The 15,327-nt window shown below is 35.3% G+C and overlaps 1 protein-coding gene across 1 annotated transcript; it reads left to right on the top strand.

The window, feature by feature from the left end:
- Positions 1-929: 929 nt before the first annotated feature.
- On the top strand, positions 930-14,760 carry LOC135695077 (ER membrane protein complex subunit 1). Its single transcript, XM_065214032.2, has 8 exons — positions 930-2,395; positions 4,160-4,372; positions 7,721-7,987; positions 8,702-8,953; positions 10,662-10,823; positions 12,146-12,302; positions 12,991-13,283; positions 14,239-14,760. Exons 1-8 carry the CDS (start codon positions 967-969, stop codon positions 14,472-14,474), a joined length of 3,009 nt encoding a protein of 1,002 aa, XP_065070104.2. The 5' UTR covers positions 930-966; the 3' UTR covers positions 14,475-14,760.
- Positions 14,761-15,327: the final 567 nt, after the last annotated feature.

The following is a 15,327-nucleotide window of genomic DNA, read 5'->3' as shown; positions in this document are numbered from 1 at the left end:
GAAAAACCGCATTTGCAATATGAATTTATTTAAACTAAATAAACAATTGCAATTTAATTCAAAATAAAGAAACGAAATAAGAAAGGCTTCCCGTTAGGGACCCTCGAAATCTTTCACTCTAGATTTTGTCTCGATCAATCAAAGATCTTTTCTCGTAATTTTTTTCATCTGATGCTGTTTTCTTCAAATTTAAAATGGAGAAAGCTTTTAACATAATTTACTCTGTCTCTCCATAAGTTTTGTCATACATTTTGTGTTATGAGTCTCCTTACAGTTCGGGGATTTCTATCTAGCTACTTTTGTGACTTCTTTCATCTAACTGCCGAGTGTAATAACATTAGAACCCGACAGGCTACTAGCGGTAACTTTTTCCAGCCTCAAATTAGAACAAACTACAAATCTTTATTCATAACAAATGCTGGTATAAAAATTTGGAATAACATACCAAGTAACATAAAAAGTGTTACTTCCAAAAAAACCTTTTCATGTCTTTTTAAACAGTTGTTACTTCAATAATACATCTAAAAATACAACATGATCCTTAACCCCCTTTCCCCTTTTTTTTACAATCGATTTAGTTTGTTCCTATCTTCTTAATGTTCATCTTTATTTTTATCCTTATCATAAATCCCTTTCTTAAATTTTAGTATTGAATGCATGTATATTAACTGTTCTTGATCTTTTACACGTCACTGGGGGCATATGGCCCGAAAGCTCTAGCAGAGCTCTTTCCATATGTCTTTCAGCAATATTCTGGTAAATTGATGTATTGTTATTTTTCTCGTTTATATAATTGTCTTATGTAGCTTTAAAACATCAAATTTTATTTTGATACTGTATTTACTTAACTATTGTTGAAAATATACATTAATTGAATTGAATTGAATTGAGATCAGCCTACCTTCCGATCGAGGCGAGGAACTGGAAAGGAGACAACAGCTTGCTTGTCACAGATGGAGTAAGAAAATGGCGGGAGGTGCTGAATTGACGAGGAAATTATCACGTTATTTCAGTATTTATGCTCTTTTGATTTTGATATTCTTTATTCAGATATGCCTAGCTTTGTATGAAGATCAAGTAGATTTATTCGATTGGCGGCAGCAGTATGTTGGTAAAGTAAAATTTGCATATTTTGATCAGTATTCGCACAACAGCAGACGTGCTTGGGTGGCGACTCATTCAAATGTAATAGCAGCTTTAAACGCTCGAACTGGCTCAATAATATGGCGAAAGGTATTTGAAGAAAAGAATGGAAAAGTCGATTCATTACTACATCATGCAAACGCGTTGATTTCTATCTCAGAATGCGGTAAGAGAATTAGATCTTGGGATCCCAACAAAGGACATTTGCAATGGGAAGCAGTAAGTGAAATCCAGAAGGTTTCTAGCCATCATAACGACATCAAGGGAATGCCAGAATGGGGTGCTGCTCTTGTTGGTAGAAAAGGTATTCATTCAACGCCAGGTGTTGCAGTTTTGTTTGGGAATGTTGTTCGTGTACATGGACTGAGGGATGGGTCGGTGTTGTGGAGTTGGAAAGCTGATATAAGTGAAAGTGATTATTCTGATAGCTCATGTTTAGCAATGCTTGTAGATGGTGATAATCTGTATGTGCTTATAAAGAAGAACCAGATTATACTTGAAATAGTAACACTTGATATTGACTCTGGCAATGTTCAGAGTAGGGTTCCAGTGGCAGCTAAATGGCTTAGCCACAGCTCAATAGAGTGTATTTTTGTAGCAAGGACAAATCTAGTTTGTCTTGATGTAATGAATTCAAACCTGATGTTGATGGATTTGGGTTTGTCTGCAGATGGAATGTCAGAAATTCCACTGAGCTCCTTAAATAATGATGAATTGACACAACAAGCGAGTCTTTACAGCCTTGGGGACAATTTCCAGGAAGAAAAATTCATTTTAGCTTTGGATAACAAAACCCAGAATCTTATAGAAATAGCCAAAGATAGCAAGTCAGTTTCTATAGTTCATTCATTTCCCAATAAAGCTTATTTAAAATCATCAGCATCATCTTCAAGTAATATACTTGTGTCCCTTGTTCCTGAAGGGGTAAATTTGAAGGTACAGATTTTTGACTTGAGTAACTTCAAAGAATTAACAAAACTAAGTCAAGATGTCAAACTTGATGGGTATCATGGGGCCCCAGAGTTTGGAGCAATCTATGTTTTTTCAAAGAAAGATAATGAACTTGGCTATAAACTGATAATTGCCTTTGAAGACCACGCATTATGTCTGCTTCACCAGTCAGGATCAATTTTGTGGAAGAGAGAGGAGGCATTGGCTGGTATTACATCAGTTGAAATGATTGAGTTACCAGCTGCAACTTCAGCTTCAAAACTAGAGCTTCTTCATGAAGAATTTGCTGCCTTACCAAATGGTATGGTTTTATTGATTGTTTTGCCTGCATTACATTTTTAATTTGCAATCTATGATGTAATTGAATTATTGCTCAGTAAGTAACAGGAATCATATAACATAAAGTTTTAAGAATCACTCAAATAGACTATGGTTATACCAAGTTCCAGTGAAGCAAACTGATTTCCGCATTGCATGGCAAGAGGTGACTCACAGTGTATGCATTCTGCAGCACCTTGCTTTTATGATGGTTATTTTGTGCATTCTTATTGGGCCTAAGAGTTGTCTGTTAAGAAAGAAAGTCTTTTGATAGGGTTCAAGTTAAGAAAAATTCCTCAAATTTCCTGCAAACTTTAGTAATGTTTTTCGCTCATAATTTACATCATTAGGGTACTAGGTTTTTTAGTGTAATTTCGACCAATTTCTATAAACAGCTCCCTGCGAGTTGCAGTATCCTAGCGGTAAAAGTGGCTTTTGTTTTTTTGTATCACCATTGTTTATCCAAAAAATATTGTGATAAGACTGAAGAAAGAACCATTATTATTTGTTTCCTTTCATAAAACACCCAAAAATGCAAAAGCTTCGCACAATGTGCACGGATGCCTTCAAGGTGATCACTTGATGCACCTCATCAAAAACATCTACTTCAAACATTTGACTGTTTGTATGCAAACATATGTCAAAAAAATTAAAAAGACAAGTCCTAAAGAGGCTGCAAAAAAGTCATTTCGATACCAAGGGTCTCCTTGCCACAACAACTTCTCCATTGGCATTTGCCAAGTAACATCAATAGTTCAATTCAGTCATCATTAAAAAAAACTTTTCCTGAACAGCTTGTTTATTTCAGAGCCACTAGAAATGATCTTTAACCTTTTATTTCTTTAAAATTTCTTTTTTAACATTTTCATTTTTAACAATGTAAATAATTTTATTTAAAACAGGAATCTTATTGATAACAGTGCCTTTGGCACTGAAAAGGTTCCCTAACACAGATTCACAGATATTCAATGTGGCCATGTGTTTGTTTGGGATTTAATGTTTTCTACAACACAGCCCCCTTATTACTTTTCCCTGCCCATCTCCTATTGTAAACTTTTAGATAATTTATGAATAAATTTTTTCTATCAAAAAGGTAAATTCATATCTTATATATATATATATATATGTATATATATAATATTGTTGTGTTTTTCGTAAATTATTTGTTTGAGTGTTGGACAAAAGAAAGAAAAAATATTGACTTTTGAAGGACTTTGGAAAGATATTGACAATCATGTAATCTTAAAGACGTAGTTTGTAATGGTTTCCTCTAAATCATTAATGACCATCTGGCCGATATCAACAAAATTTTCTGTCCTCTTAACTTTTGCCATGAATTTTTAAAGTGTTATGCATGAATTTTTAAAACGCACTTTTTATCTCTTGTATACTTATTGTAATTGTATTCTATAATATCTGTAAAATAGTTTTTTTTAATGCCAAAAACTTTGACTTTAGTATCCAAGTTTAGAACAGTCACATACAGACTACATGCTTTTAACAGGATTCGTGTTTACCATTTACTGAAGTGTTTTGTCCCTTATTACTCTTGCTTTGAATTATGTATCTTTTTATTGCTCAATAATGTTTTGGCAATTCTTGTTTTTGCTTTATAACATTTTTGGTACATCCAGTTTAAGTTTTTTCTAAAGTTTTGAAATTAATATATATTTTTTATGTATGGATAACAATAACTCTAACAGTGGTTGGGATTTTTTCAATGATAATATTTCATCTGATTTATTAGCTGGAATTCTGTCAATGTTTATCAGAAGAGTTAAAGTCCAACTGAAACAACTTGAAGTTTTTACAGCAAGTTTAAAGAAGCGAAAGCAATTTGATTATCAAGGCAACAACCAAAAAGAAACCAACGATGACCTAACAAGAGATCAATTTGGGCTTCACAAAATCATAGTTGCAGTGACTGAGTCAGGGAAAATTTTTGGTTTGGATACAACAAGTAAGTATTTATTTTTATCAACAGTGGTTCCAATGAAATTTTTGAGATATATTTTTTAGACTTAATACTTCTAAGTGATACCATGAATATTCCCTTTTATAATTGCTGAAAGATGTCAGTATTCTTCGTTCCTGCCCTCCAGATTGAAGTTGGGGTTCATAGAATTTTCAGATAAGTTGTTTCCAAAAAAGGTGTGTGCACTTCTAACATAATGGAAAAAATGCGCTGATGTTCCACATAAATGTCTTGCTGTTCAATTTTCAGCCTGTTGAATTTGCTTTATTAAAAAGCGGAAATGTAGTCAAAGCTGTTAATTCCTGGCTGTTTTTTTAAACTTAACATTGTGTTTGTTATCCTTGAAAATAATTTCCGGTAACCAAGCATTGTTTTCACCTTGAAAACAGCTTTTTGGGTCGTTTTAGATTGACTAGGTTTTCACTAGGCTCAAACCATTTCTACCCAGGGGCGCATTGATCCCAAGGGGCTTTATGACATGTTGAAACTAGTAAGAAGTAGCCAAACATATACAAAATCCTTGTCTAAATATGGATTTTGGTTTTCTTGAAATGATCTTTCAAATCCTGCAAATTTTCAAAACAATACGATGTTTCCTTTTTTTTCATTTCTTGGCAAAACTTCAGAATTAAGAGCTAATGTCACATAAAACCTTTTCTCGAATTCGAATCAAATGAGTATTACATGCTTAGATCAGGTCTCAGCCTAATCAATAAAATGCTTCTTTTTAAAGCTATTATTGTAGAAGTTATTAGAGTCATCAGAACAGAATTACTTAGAGATTGATTAAGCAAAGAATTTTAAATTGAAAACATGAGCTTCTGATTTGAGTCATCTAACATCAAGTCTAAATGTTTTCACAAGACCTAAAATTGGAACTTTCTGATTTGAATCTTCAAACATCACATCTAAGTGTTAGTACAAGGCTTGAAATCAGAGCTTTCCTTTCAATTTATGTGTAAATCACAAATTGCTAATTAGGTAAAAGTCTTAAACTAAAAATCCTTATTTTTGCATGCATTTTCTAGCAGCATTTCTTAATATCAAGAAAAACCGAGCAGTTTTAAAGAAAAAAGAAAGGGGAAGCATTTCTGTAACTCTTCATTGGTAAGGGTATAGAGCGGAAATGTTTTTAACCTTGGTAGTTTGGCTGGTAAATAAAACGTTGAACTGATCTTGAAGAGGCATAAACATTTGAGCCGTCTAATATCAAGTCTAAATGTTTGACACAAGACTTAAAATTGGACCTTTCTGATTTGAACCTTCTAATATCACATCTGAATGTTTGTACAAGGCTTAGAATTAGAGATTTCCCTTCAATTTACGCGTACATCACAAGCTGCTAATTAGGTAAAAATCTTAAACTAAAGAGTGGCGATATGATTAACATTTCAAGGTCTTGATTTCTTATTATGACATCATACAAGTCTAGCTATTCCACCGCAATTTGCCAGTAATGATCATGTGGTTGTCATTAGGCTGGTTTTAATATTGCAGACACTATTAAAATGTCAAATTAGAAGATGCTTTGTTAACCTTCTCCGTAATATCTTTTTGACTTGTGTCAAAGTGTCTTGGTACAAAAACTCTTTTATTTACATCACAATCTGAATCCATTTAACCCTTACTTCAACCTTGCCGAAAGACTCTTTTGCAATGCGTGATATAAACCTAGTTTTCTATCTATGGCCATACTAGGTAGGAATTGTTTCGTTTCTTCCTTAATTTTGCTATTTTCTGAATATTGGTATTGTATTGTAACGAGATCAGTACTGTAAGCAAGAGAAAACAGAAAGCATTTTTAAGTAAATTTCCGCACTAACTTCTTAGCTGAAGATGATAGGAAATCCAATCGAAACGTTCTACTCTTAATACAACGGGTTACGAAGATGTGTTAACTGGAATGTCGAATCCTTATGTGCTTCTCGGATCACTAACTATCATGGAATGGAATGGAACACAATCCTGGACAGACTGTGTTGAGATTTATACCACCCTCCCCCTAATTTGATATTTATATCTCTGATACTAAAATAGGTGTAAGTTCGACATCTTGGACATCAGTCACAGTTCCCGTAGTTGAAGATTTAAAAGTTCTCTGTAGTTCTTTTTAAAACCTGCTGTCTAGTTAAGACAAATGTCAACCAACTCATTAATCCTTATTTTTGCAAGCATTTTCTAGCAGCATTTCTTAATATTATGAAAATTCGTGCAGTTTTATAGAAAAAAAAGGGGAAGCATTTCTACAACTCGTTATTGGTAAAGGTATAGAGCGGAAATTGCAGATGTTTCTAACCTTGGTAGTATGGTTGGTAGATAATTATAACCATACATTATCAGGCATGAGATAGTGTCTGGTTAGCCAAGGATAGAAACCCGCACGGTTTTCAGTTAAAAGTTAACAGCACGGTTTCATTTGATAAGATCTCAACGTCCACGAAAAACAGTAGAACCATTAGTAAGCAAAATGCTGTTTGGTATAAAAGCCAAAGTGACGTATGTTGTACCCATTCCCTTAGAACCATATTGTCTAAAGAAGTCAGAAGTCAGTAACAAAATTTTTTTCAGCATTTTTGAATAAAATGAGGGTGGGATTGAAATGAAGGATCCTTGATATTTAGCAGAACTTATTCAAGAAGTATTTGAAAGCATTTGACATGTTATGTAATTTTAATCGTGATATTGCAGACAATATTTTATTAGCAAAATAGTCGTGGGCGTTTCAATCTTTAGTTCCATGATCTTCTCATTGTGGTGCCAATATAGCTCCTCTAACGAGATCGAAAAACCACCACGTTTGCTTTTGTAATTACCGTATATATATTATGTTTCTTGGCCACTTTTAATAACATGGGTGGAACCTGAATTAGCATAGGCTGTAAGTTGCGTTTATAGTGGACATTATACGATGTACGGTAATTTTAAAATGTTCTACAAAAGACAAAAACCTGCCTCTCCCAGTCTACCATTTAGAGAGTTAATGGGAGCCTGTTTTAGGCACGCAACTTTCTGTTATTAACATGTGATGGCAAATCCTCATACTTGGTTACCAATTTGTTTAGAGCCTCCCTGTTTGCTCCGGCGTCCCTGTGTTTGCAATACACGGTTTCCGGGTATAATCACGTCTAGTAAAAATGACTTCCTAAACTTAAATTCCATCATTTGCCCATTTTACAATTTCTTTTTTATATAGCTTCTTAAAACACCTTTTCACGAATTGCGTTTTTCCATCCACCGTATATCAGACATATGCATAACCTTAAAATTCTATAATCTCTTTTGTTGCAACTTGTCTTGATTTAAATTCTAAACCTCATTCTGTTTGCTCGACAGAGGGAAGCATAATCTGGAGTCGATTCTTGCCGGACTTTTCACCCTACCACTTGCAAGATGGAGAACGAACCATGCTGTTTGTTCAGAGGGGCACGGCTCATTTTCCTCTTCCACCCCAGTGTGTAGCGGTGGGAAAGAAGAAATCTGGCACAGGAACCCTGCTGTATGCATTCAACCCCCTAACTGGAAAACCAGCGGACAAACGATACCCAGATGGCCTTGTCTTTCCATACGATATTGTGCAGGTTTCTTTACTGCCATTAACAGGTATCGTTACTGCTTATCCTTGCCTCTATAGATCTCTAATGTTATGACGTCAAAAAAATCAAAAAAGTTTCAAATTTTGATCATATAACCTGAAAGAGGATCATGAAATAATTCTAAATGTACGGAATCGGCCAATTGTATTTGAAATTGGCTGAGACATCGCCACATACGTACGAGCTTTTTCTTCATCAAATCGAAATAATTTGGTCAGTGTTTACAATATTATGAACAAAACAGAAATAACAGTTATCCATTAGCAAACTTCAAATCTTACATTGGCGATACTTTACCCAGTTATCCAACGTGCACCCTCGCGCATTTTCAAAAGTCTGTGTTCACAATAATGCGGTAATAGGTGCGTTGTTAATGCCTCCACTTTGTAAGCCGTTTTTTTGTCGCCAATGCAAACTTTCCCGAGGGGCAATTCACTCTTGCAAATAGCTTACGAGATTTTCCCTAAAACAAAAGGATTTCCAGGGATTTTCAGATAAAACAATAGGATTTTCACAAAAGGTGTACGAGATTTTCTTGGAGTGATTTGCTCATCGAACTTTCCGTTTTTCAATGCCTTGATTTTGCATCATATGAAACTTAAACTTAAGTATTTTTCAAGACAAGATAAAGAATGGTTGATGTCTATAGCTGTATTTATAGCTGTGTTGCCAAGTACATAGCAACCATATATCGTTGTAACCATGATTGTTTTTATTTTAGATGAAAAGTTTTCAAAAGCCATCCTTCTAGTTGATGACAATTTGAAGCTACATATTTTCCCAGAAACATACGAGTCAGTGGCCCATTTACGTGAGAAAATCAGCTCAATTTACCTACACCTTATCGACCACGCAACAAACACGGTCAAGGGCTACATCCTCAAGGATGAAAATGGCAACGGGCACGGAGCAGCCAGTGTTAACGAGGCCTGGTCTGTCAAGTTTCCGGATGACCAAAATATCAAGAAGATCGGTAAGGCAACTCAACCTTCTTTTTTAAAATTTTTTCGAGTTCCAGGAGCTTTTTTTCTTTTCAATTAAAAATAACAAATTGTAGTTAAAAAAGTAAAAATGAATTCCGCTGTGACAATCATGGCGAGGAAAGACATGAAATCATCTTCACTCGCGTTCTATCTTAAGGTTACATCCTAAACAAATTAAAGTACAAAGAAACATGGAGGTCCCATACTAAAGAGCCCTTTGTGACGTCATCATAGCCTATTTGTTTCAGTTGTATTTGTATTTTGGGCTTGCTTATATAAGAAAACTTAATGAAATTTTAAGCACAACCTGATTGAGGCTACGCTTAATATCTTATCCTAAGTTGTTAAGGCCCCTGTCAGCCCAGGACCCTGCTTTTGGCATAAGAAAATTTTAACTACTAAACACAAGTCGTGCATTTTGTTCAGACTATGTTCAGAGTTTGATGAATTGGTCAGTGATTGGTCAGGGACATATCCCTTCTGGCTTTTGAAATTTTGCCAGATAGCAAAAAGCTAGGCTAAAGTATTGATTGGCACTTTTTGTAACCTAAATTATGACACTTTCTTGTTTGAATTGTTTATTATCAATATACCTTGTTCTTATTAAAGCAAATAAACGTTAAGTGAAAAATCAAGGATAGCAAATCAAACTTTTGAATTATCTAAAATGCAAATCCAAAAAAATATAACTTTAATTTTTCTTCAAGTTTTATTTTTACCCAGAAAAAGTTTGAAGACACCAGAAGGACTAGCCTTATTATGGAACTGCAATTTAACTTTTCTTGCTCTAATTAACTTTTTGACTTTCTTAAGCCATCTTTTCCTCTACCTTTCTTCGTGTTCAATTTATTCTCGGCAAGTTAGTTTTTATCTCCATCGCTAAAAGGCAAAGAGACTAAGCTGTCATGCATATTGTTAATCCAATCTATTTTTTGTTTGACATGTCTTGTTTTTAAGTTATTAAATCTTTGCGACTGTTCGGATAATCCCATGGACATTTCGGTACCTCTATGGCCACAGGAGGGTCTCCAAAGCACAACGGTTCATTCTCGTTGTCTCTGATATGTGAAATACACAGAAGAGATTTCCGTAAGTAATGATGACAGGATTTGGAACAAGTAGAAAAGGATGAATGTTCAAGAAATTGAAATTAGCATACCGGGCGGATTTAAAGCTTCTTCTCCGGATTATGCCGTAAAATCAGGTTACATTTCTTTAGCAATAAAACAGCTTATGTCCGACCCGGAGCTTCATTTAGGAAATTAGGGCTTCTTTATTTCAAAAGCTTTCATCAAAATTTGACTTGCAGAAGACAGCTCCAACAACTTACCCTTGGATATGTTAGAAACTAATTAAGAAGAACGAGAGCCATCATTATGCCTATGCTAAAGTTATCAATGACTTTGCTGGCCATTTTAACTTTCCTCTTGTGTATCAAAGTTTCCTGTTTTTTGAATGCTCTTCACACGAATATTCCAGATCTCGATACTTTTCCAGTGGGTCTCCCGGTATTTTTGCTTCCGGTACCTTTCAAGAGTTTCGGGAAAAAATCTTAATCGATTGAGACACGAGCTATATTTCAAAGTCTGCTCATTTTTAAAGATATCATCTGATTTTTCCCATTGTTACTTGCTATCTTTGTTAGCAAAAGTGTTTTAATATTTTACTGAACTTACATGGTAATTCTTTTTTCTTTAGCCTACAAAAGACTAGATGAACACGTTCACTCTGTTGGAAGGGTTCTTGGAGATAGAAGCGTGTTGTACAAGTACCTGAACCCGAATCTGATCGCATTTGCTGCTGTGTCTGATGTTGCCCAAAAACCGTCCACCTTCATTTATATTGTCGACGGTGTAACAGGTATGTTGCCGAGGCAATATTAGTTTACCTTTTATCATTGTTCTTTACTTTTGAATTTTACAGTCTTGTCTTTTAAAAACTTCTGTCTAAGAATTAAAGGTTGTCCTAGATATGTATGCCTTTCTTAAGAAAAATCTCCAATTTGAGGACTTTAGGGAGGAATTGACATCGTAGATAGAATGACATCGCCTTTTAATTCTTACCTCTTTTCACTTTTCCTTAAATGTGAGACATCTGATTGATAGATTAAAATTGGGGTCAGTAATTAAAAGCAGACAAGATATATTTATTTGATATTCTCTACATAGCATCTTTCAGAGTTTAAGGTATCTGTGTGAGATGAAAGAATTAGATAAGATAAAGGAATACAGTTTTCAGATTCACAAGCATGAATTTTCAGTAATTGAGAAAGAAAGCCATTGCTTTTTCACTCTCAGCTCTTCGTCTCTTCATAGCCCACAGTAGAAAATCCTTTTTGAGTAACTGTCTTTGAGGTCTGCTTACAGACAAAAAGCGAAATGAAACTGACAATATAATGTCTCGTAATTGAAACAGTGGCCAGCAAATTTCTTTATCAGCTGCATTATGTGAGCTCACGTTTCAATGCGGTCGATGCACTATGGTCAGAACGTATTTTGTGGTATGAGAATCTCAAAAGAAGGACATTTGTTAATGTTAAGTCGATCTCGGTTTGGTATTTTGATTAGATGTAGAGCTTTGTGCTGATACCCTGTCTTTTGTCACTTTTAATAGTGTCTCCTTTGATGTACACTATGCTTCGAATTGGTTTAAGATAATTGAAGATTTCTCTTTTACTGCTCAAGTGATCATTTTTCTTTTCTTTCAATTTCTGTCTGTAATCAGATCAATGCCAGTACCCATGACTTCAGCGTCGGCTACAGATCTGATATCCTGTTTTATGCCATAAATACGTTGACTAATGTCGTTATTCTTTATCTATGTCTACATAAATGTCATCTGTTACATCACTGTCCATTATTAGACTCCTAGCCAATTGCTGGTCTCGTTACTTACCCTGAAAGGTTATTGATCAGTGCTATATCAATCCCTGCTAGCCTCCAAAGGGGACAGTCCTGTTTCTGTATCAATCTCTTTACCTTGTTCCTACTGCAACCTCTAGAGTACCGTCTCTTCTTTGGCCGAGATAATGTTGTCTACAATTCCCGCTGCTTAAGAATTTCTGAACCATTACCTTCCAATGTGCAATACTATGTTTCCATAAAAGATAATATGGGGATGCAATGTATTTTTAACTCATTTATGCTATGATTTATCTAATTATTCCAATTTTCCTCCCAAAGGCCAAGTTGTTTATCAAGCAAGACATCGCAGTGCTAAAGGCCCTGTACAAATGGTGCTGTCTGAAAACTGGCTTGTCTATTTATACTACAATGTGAAAGCAAGGAGGACAGAAATGTCTGTCATTGAGATGTTTGAGGGATTTGAGGAAAGGAACAGGTAAAGTGTTTGTATCAAGTGAAAATAAAGGAACTTTTTTTCTCAATTGAGAATGACTGTTCCTGTTTTTCTACCTCTTGATTATCCTTCATCCAATGTTTTTTGTTTAGTCAATTTAGCTCTACTCATAGTGTGAAGCTAGTTACAATCCATAGTTTCCAAAAACCGAAACATTTGTATACCTGGAAGGATCAACAAGTATCATCTATGTGATGTTTCTAAATTTGACGAGAAACATTTGGCGCGGGGTTGGGAAAGAGTTTGCAGGCCGTAAGAAGTACTTTAAGAGTTTTTCCCGGATTTTCAAAGGGTGTTCACCAAACATTTTCTCGTTCATAAGCCTCCTGACACCCATTTACTTAGACCTAAATTGAAACCCCGAATTTTGCCTACAAAACTGTTTCTAACTGACCTTTTCTTAGAATCCTGTTTCATTACATTCAATCTGAACTAGTGACTTTTCTCTGCGTTTATGACTGACTGTACAGAAGCTGATAAAAATCAATTTTTCAATTGGTCAAAGCGAGTTAGACTATTAGCCTTTAAAGAAGAGGGGTGACAATACCCACCTTAGGGTGCCGCATGCTGATAAAAGATGCCTGTTTGTTACCATATGCAGACTTGCTTTTAGCCTAAGACAGGTTGTTTTAATGATGTTATCCACCTTGCATCATCTTGTTCCTTTTAGTACGGCATTCTCATCTCTGGACTCTTTAGACCAACCACTTATCTTGTCACAAGGCTACCTTCTCTCAGTAACCCACGTTAGCTCAATGGCAGTAACCAATACAGAGCGTGGCATCACACACAAGAACTTGCTGCTTGCTCTCGAAAGTGGGTACATCTACACGATTCCCAAAAACATGCTGGATCCTAGGAGAACGTTTGAGCAGACAGCAGAGCTTGCGGAGGAGGGCCTCATGCCATATGTCCCCGAGGTACCCCTCCACCCAATGGGATACATCAACTACAACAAAACAGGTATTATCCTTATCTTTGTTTTGGCCAGCCTTTGCCTCTTTAGTACTACATTTCAATTAATATATTCCCTCACAAAACGGTGCAGTTTATAAGCGCATGGGATCGTGTCGATAAGTGGCCTTTATTAGAATACTAGTGAGCAGAAATCAGAATGGAACAATCATCAAAAAGTATATTCGACCTTGTACACTTGCATCTATTTGATCTTCTTTGAAACGTCATTGTCACTTCGGTTTCTTTATACAGTTCTGACGGCTTTCCGTTATAAATTTGTCAAACATCTTGCTGAAGTGAAACTGTATTGAAAACATTTTAAGGCAGATGTGCATAAAGCCTAACGGAAATCTGATCCTTTGCATTTTCGAAGATGCAAGATAAAGAACAAACCATGATACATAGTGAAGCAGAGTTGAATGTGTCATGATAAATCCCAGTTGTAGCATGTAATGATTTATCCTTATTTCCATGCTTTCCCCAACGAGCACTTTACAAATCCTAGAAATTAGTGCTTAAAACCATGCCTTTAAATCTAATAGTTAGATCATTACATTTTGTGTTGAAACCCTCCATTTGACAACTTCTTTTTTGAAATCCTCAAAAATTCATTTTACTAGAAATAGCTACAACATTATCAAATTGATAAAATACATGTTTTGGCAACTGCGAAGTTGTGATAAGGGGAATTTCTTAAGGAGAGAGTCCACCCCGTTTAGTTACGAAAATAATTGACCTTGAAATATTGTAGGGCAAAAAATTATAAGAAGTAAAGGAATAGCAAAATGCAACCGTCTTGAGAAGACTATACCGTATGCCGCCTTTCATCCAGTGGGATTTGTGAATTATTTCTGTCTCGTGATCGGACGATTCAGCAATGTGCCAGGCTAAGGGGTACAAGCACTGTAATTGGTTTTATTTTAAATCTCTGTTAATGAATCGTCCATGTTTTTGTTTCCAGTTGACAAGGTCCGTGGAATTCACACGGCTGCGGCTGGTTTAGAGTCAACATCGCTTGTTCTTGCATATGGCCTTGATTTGTATTTCACCCGCGTCACCCCGTCACGAAAATTCGATGTACTGAAGGAAGATTTTGATTACATTTTCATATCGGGTGTCCTGTCAGCCTTGATTCTTGGGACGATTATATCAAGCAAGCTAGCCTCAATTCGAAAACTAAACCTCTCTTGGTTGTGATGATCTTATCATGTGACTTTCAGAGGGATGCTGGTTGGCTAGAGAAGTTTTTGCCAGAATATTGCCCTGAATGTGGATATTTGTGAGCCCTTAATTGTTTTTGTGTCTATTCTGAAAAACACTGTTAAGATTTGATATTTAAGGAACGCTGTTGATATCAAGTATTAGACTGTTAAAATCTTGATTTGTTTAATGTTGTTTGAATGAAGTTTTTGCAGAGCCCTAATCAAGATTTTATGAACATGGAAACGATTTTATGATTAGCAATGTCAAGTAGATATCCTAACTTGTGCATCATTTTGTGTACTATAACCTGAATAGGGTCAAAGAACAATTTTTCTTGTTAATTGCTTAGTGGTGGAAAAATTCTGCTTTCCTGCGAAGTAACTTTAAACTCAAATTATTCATGCTATGGTTTTACCAGTTTCTATAGCAAATTGTTTCCAAAAGCTAATAAGCGAAGTTATGTCAGTTTATTAAGAGTTTTACACTTTCTTCAAGGCGCTACTTTTCGGTTATTTAGAAGACTTTCAGAAAGCCAAATGATTAACTCGTTTATTGAACCTTTGTAAATTTTGGGAAATTTTCTTGGTCAACCGATTTTGAAAAATTTTGTCCCTCCCCCCTCCCTTTATCTTACTCCTTTCTTACCCTTTTATTTTCCTCCAGTCCTTCACATTACTCTTCTTTTTCTTTCTGACCTACCTTTTTCTTCCTTTTCCCTCTCTCTTTTTCACTCCTTTTCTTTCTTATTTCTTCTTTCCTTCCTCTTGTCCTTCCTTCTTGACACCCTAGCTTCCCGAGAAGCTACTTCAAGGCTTCGCGTACTTTTTCCACCTCTCTAATTACTTTT

Source organism: Rhopilema esculentum, chromosome 8 (assembly GCF_057945365.1).
Source record: "Rhopilema esculentum isolate cy_ngs chromosome 8, ASM5794536v1, whole genome shotgun sequence".
NCBI lineage: Eukaryota > Metazoa > Cnidaria > Scyphozoa > Rhizostomeae > Rhizostomatidae > Rhopilema > Rhopilema esculentum.
The sequence above is the reverse complement of the archived record's forward strand: the minus strand, read 5'-3'. Positions and strand labels throughout refer to the sequence as shown.

Coding starts and splice junctions, on each gene's coding strand:
- LOC135695077 (XM_065214032.2), top strand. CDS start 967: ATGGCGGGAGGTGCTGAATTGACGAGGAAATTATCACGTTATTTCAGT. Junction 10,824..12,145: donor TATTGTCGACGGTGTAACAG/GTATGTTGCCGA, acceptor TTCCTCCCAAAG/GCCAAGTTGTTTATCAAGCA. Junction 13,284..14,238: donor CATCAACTACAACAAAACAG/GTATTATCCTTA, acceptor TTTTGTTTCCAG/TTGACAAGGTCCGTGGAATT.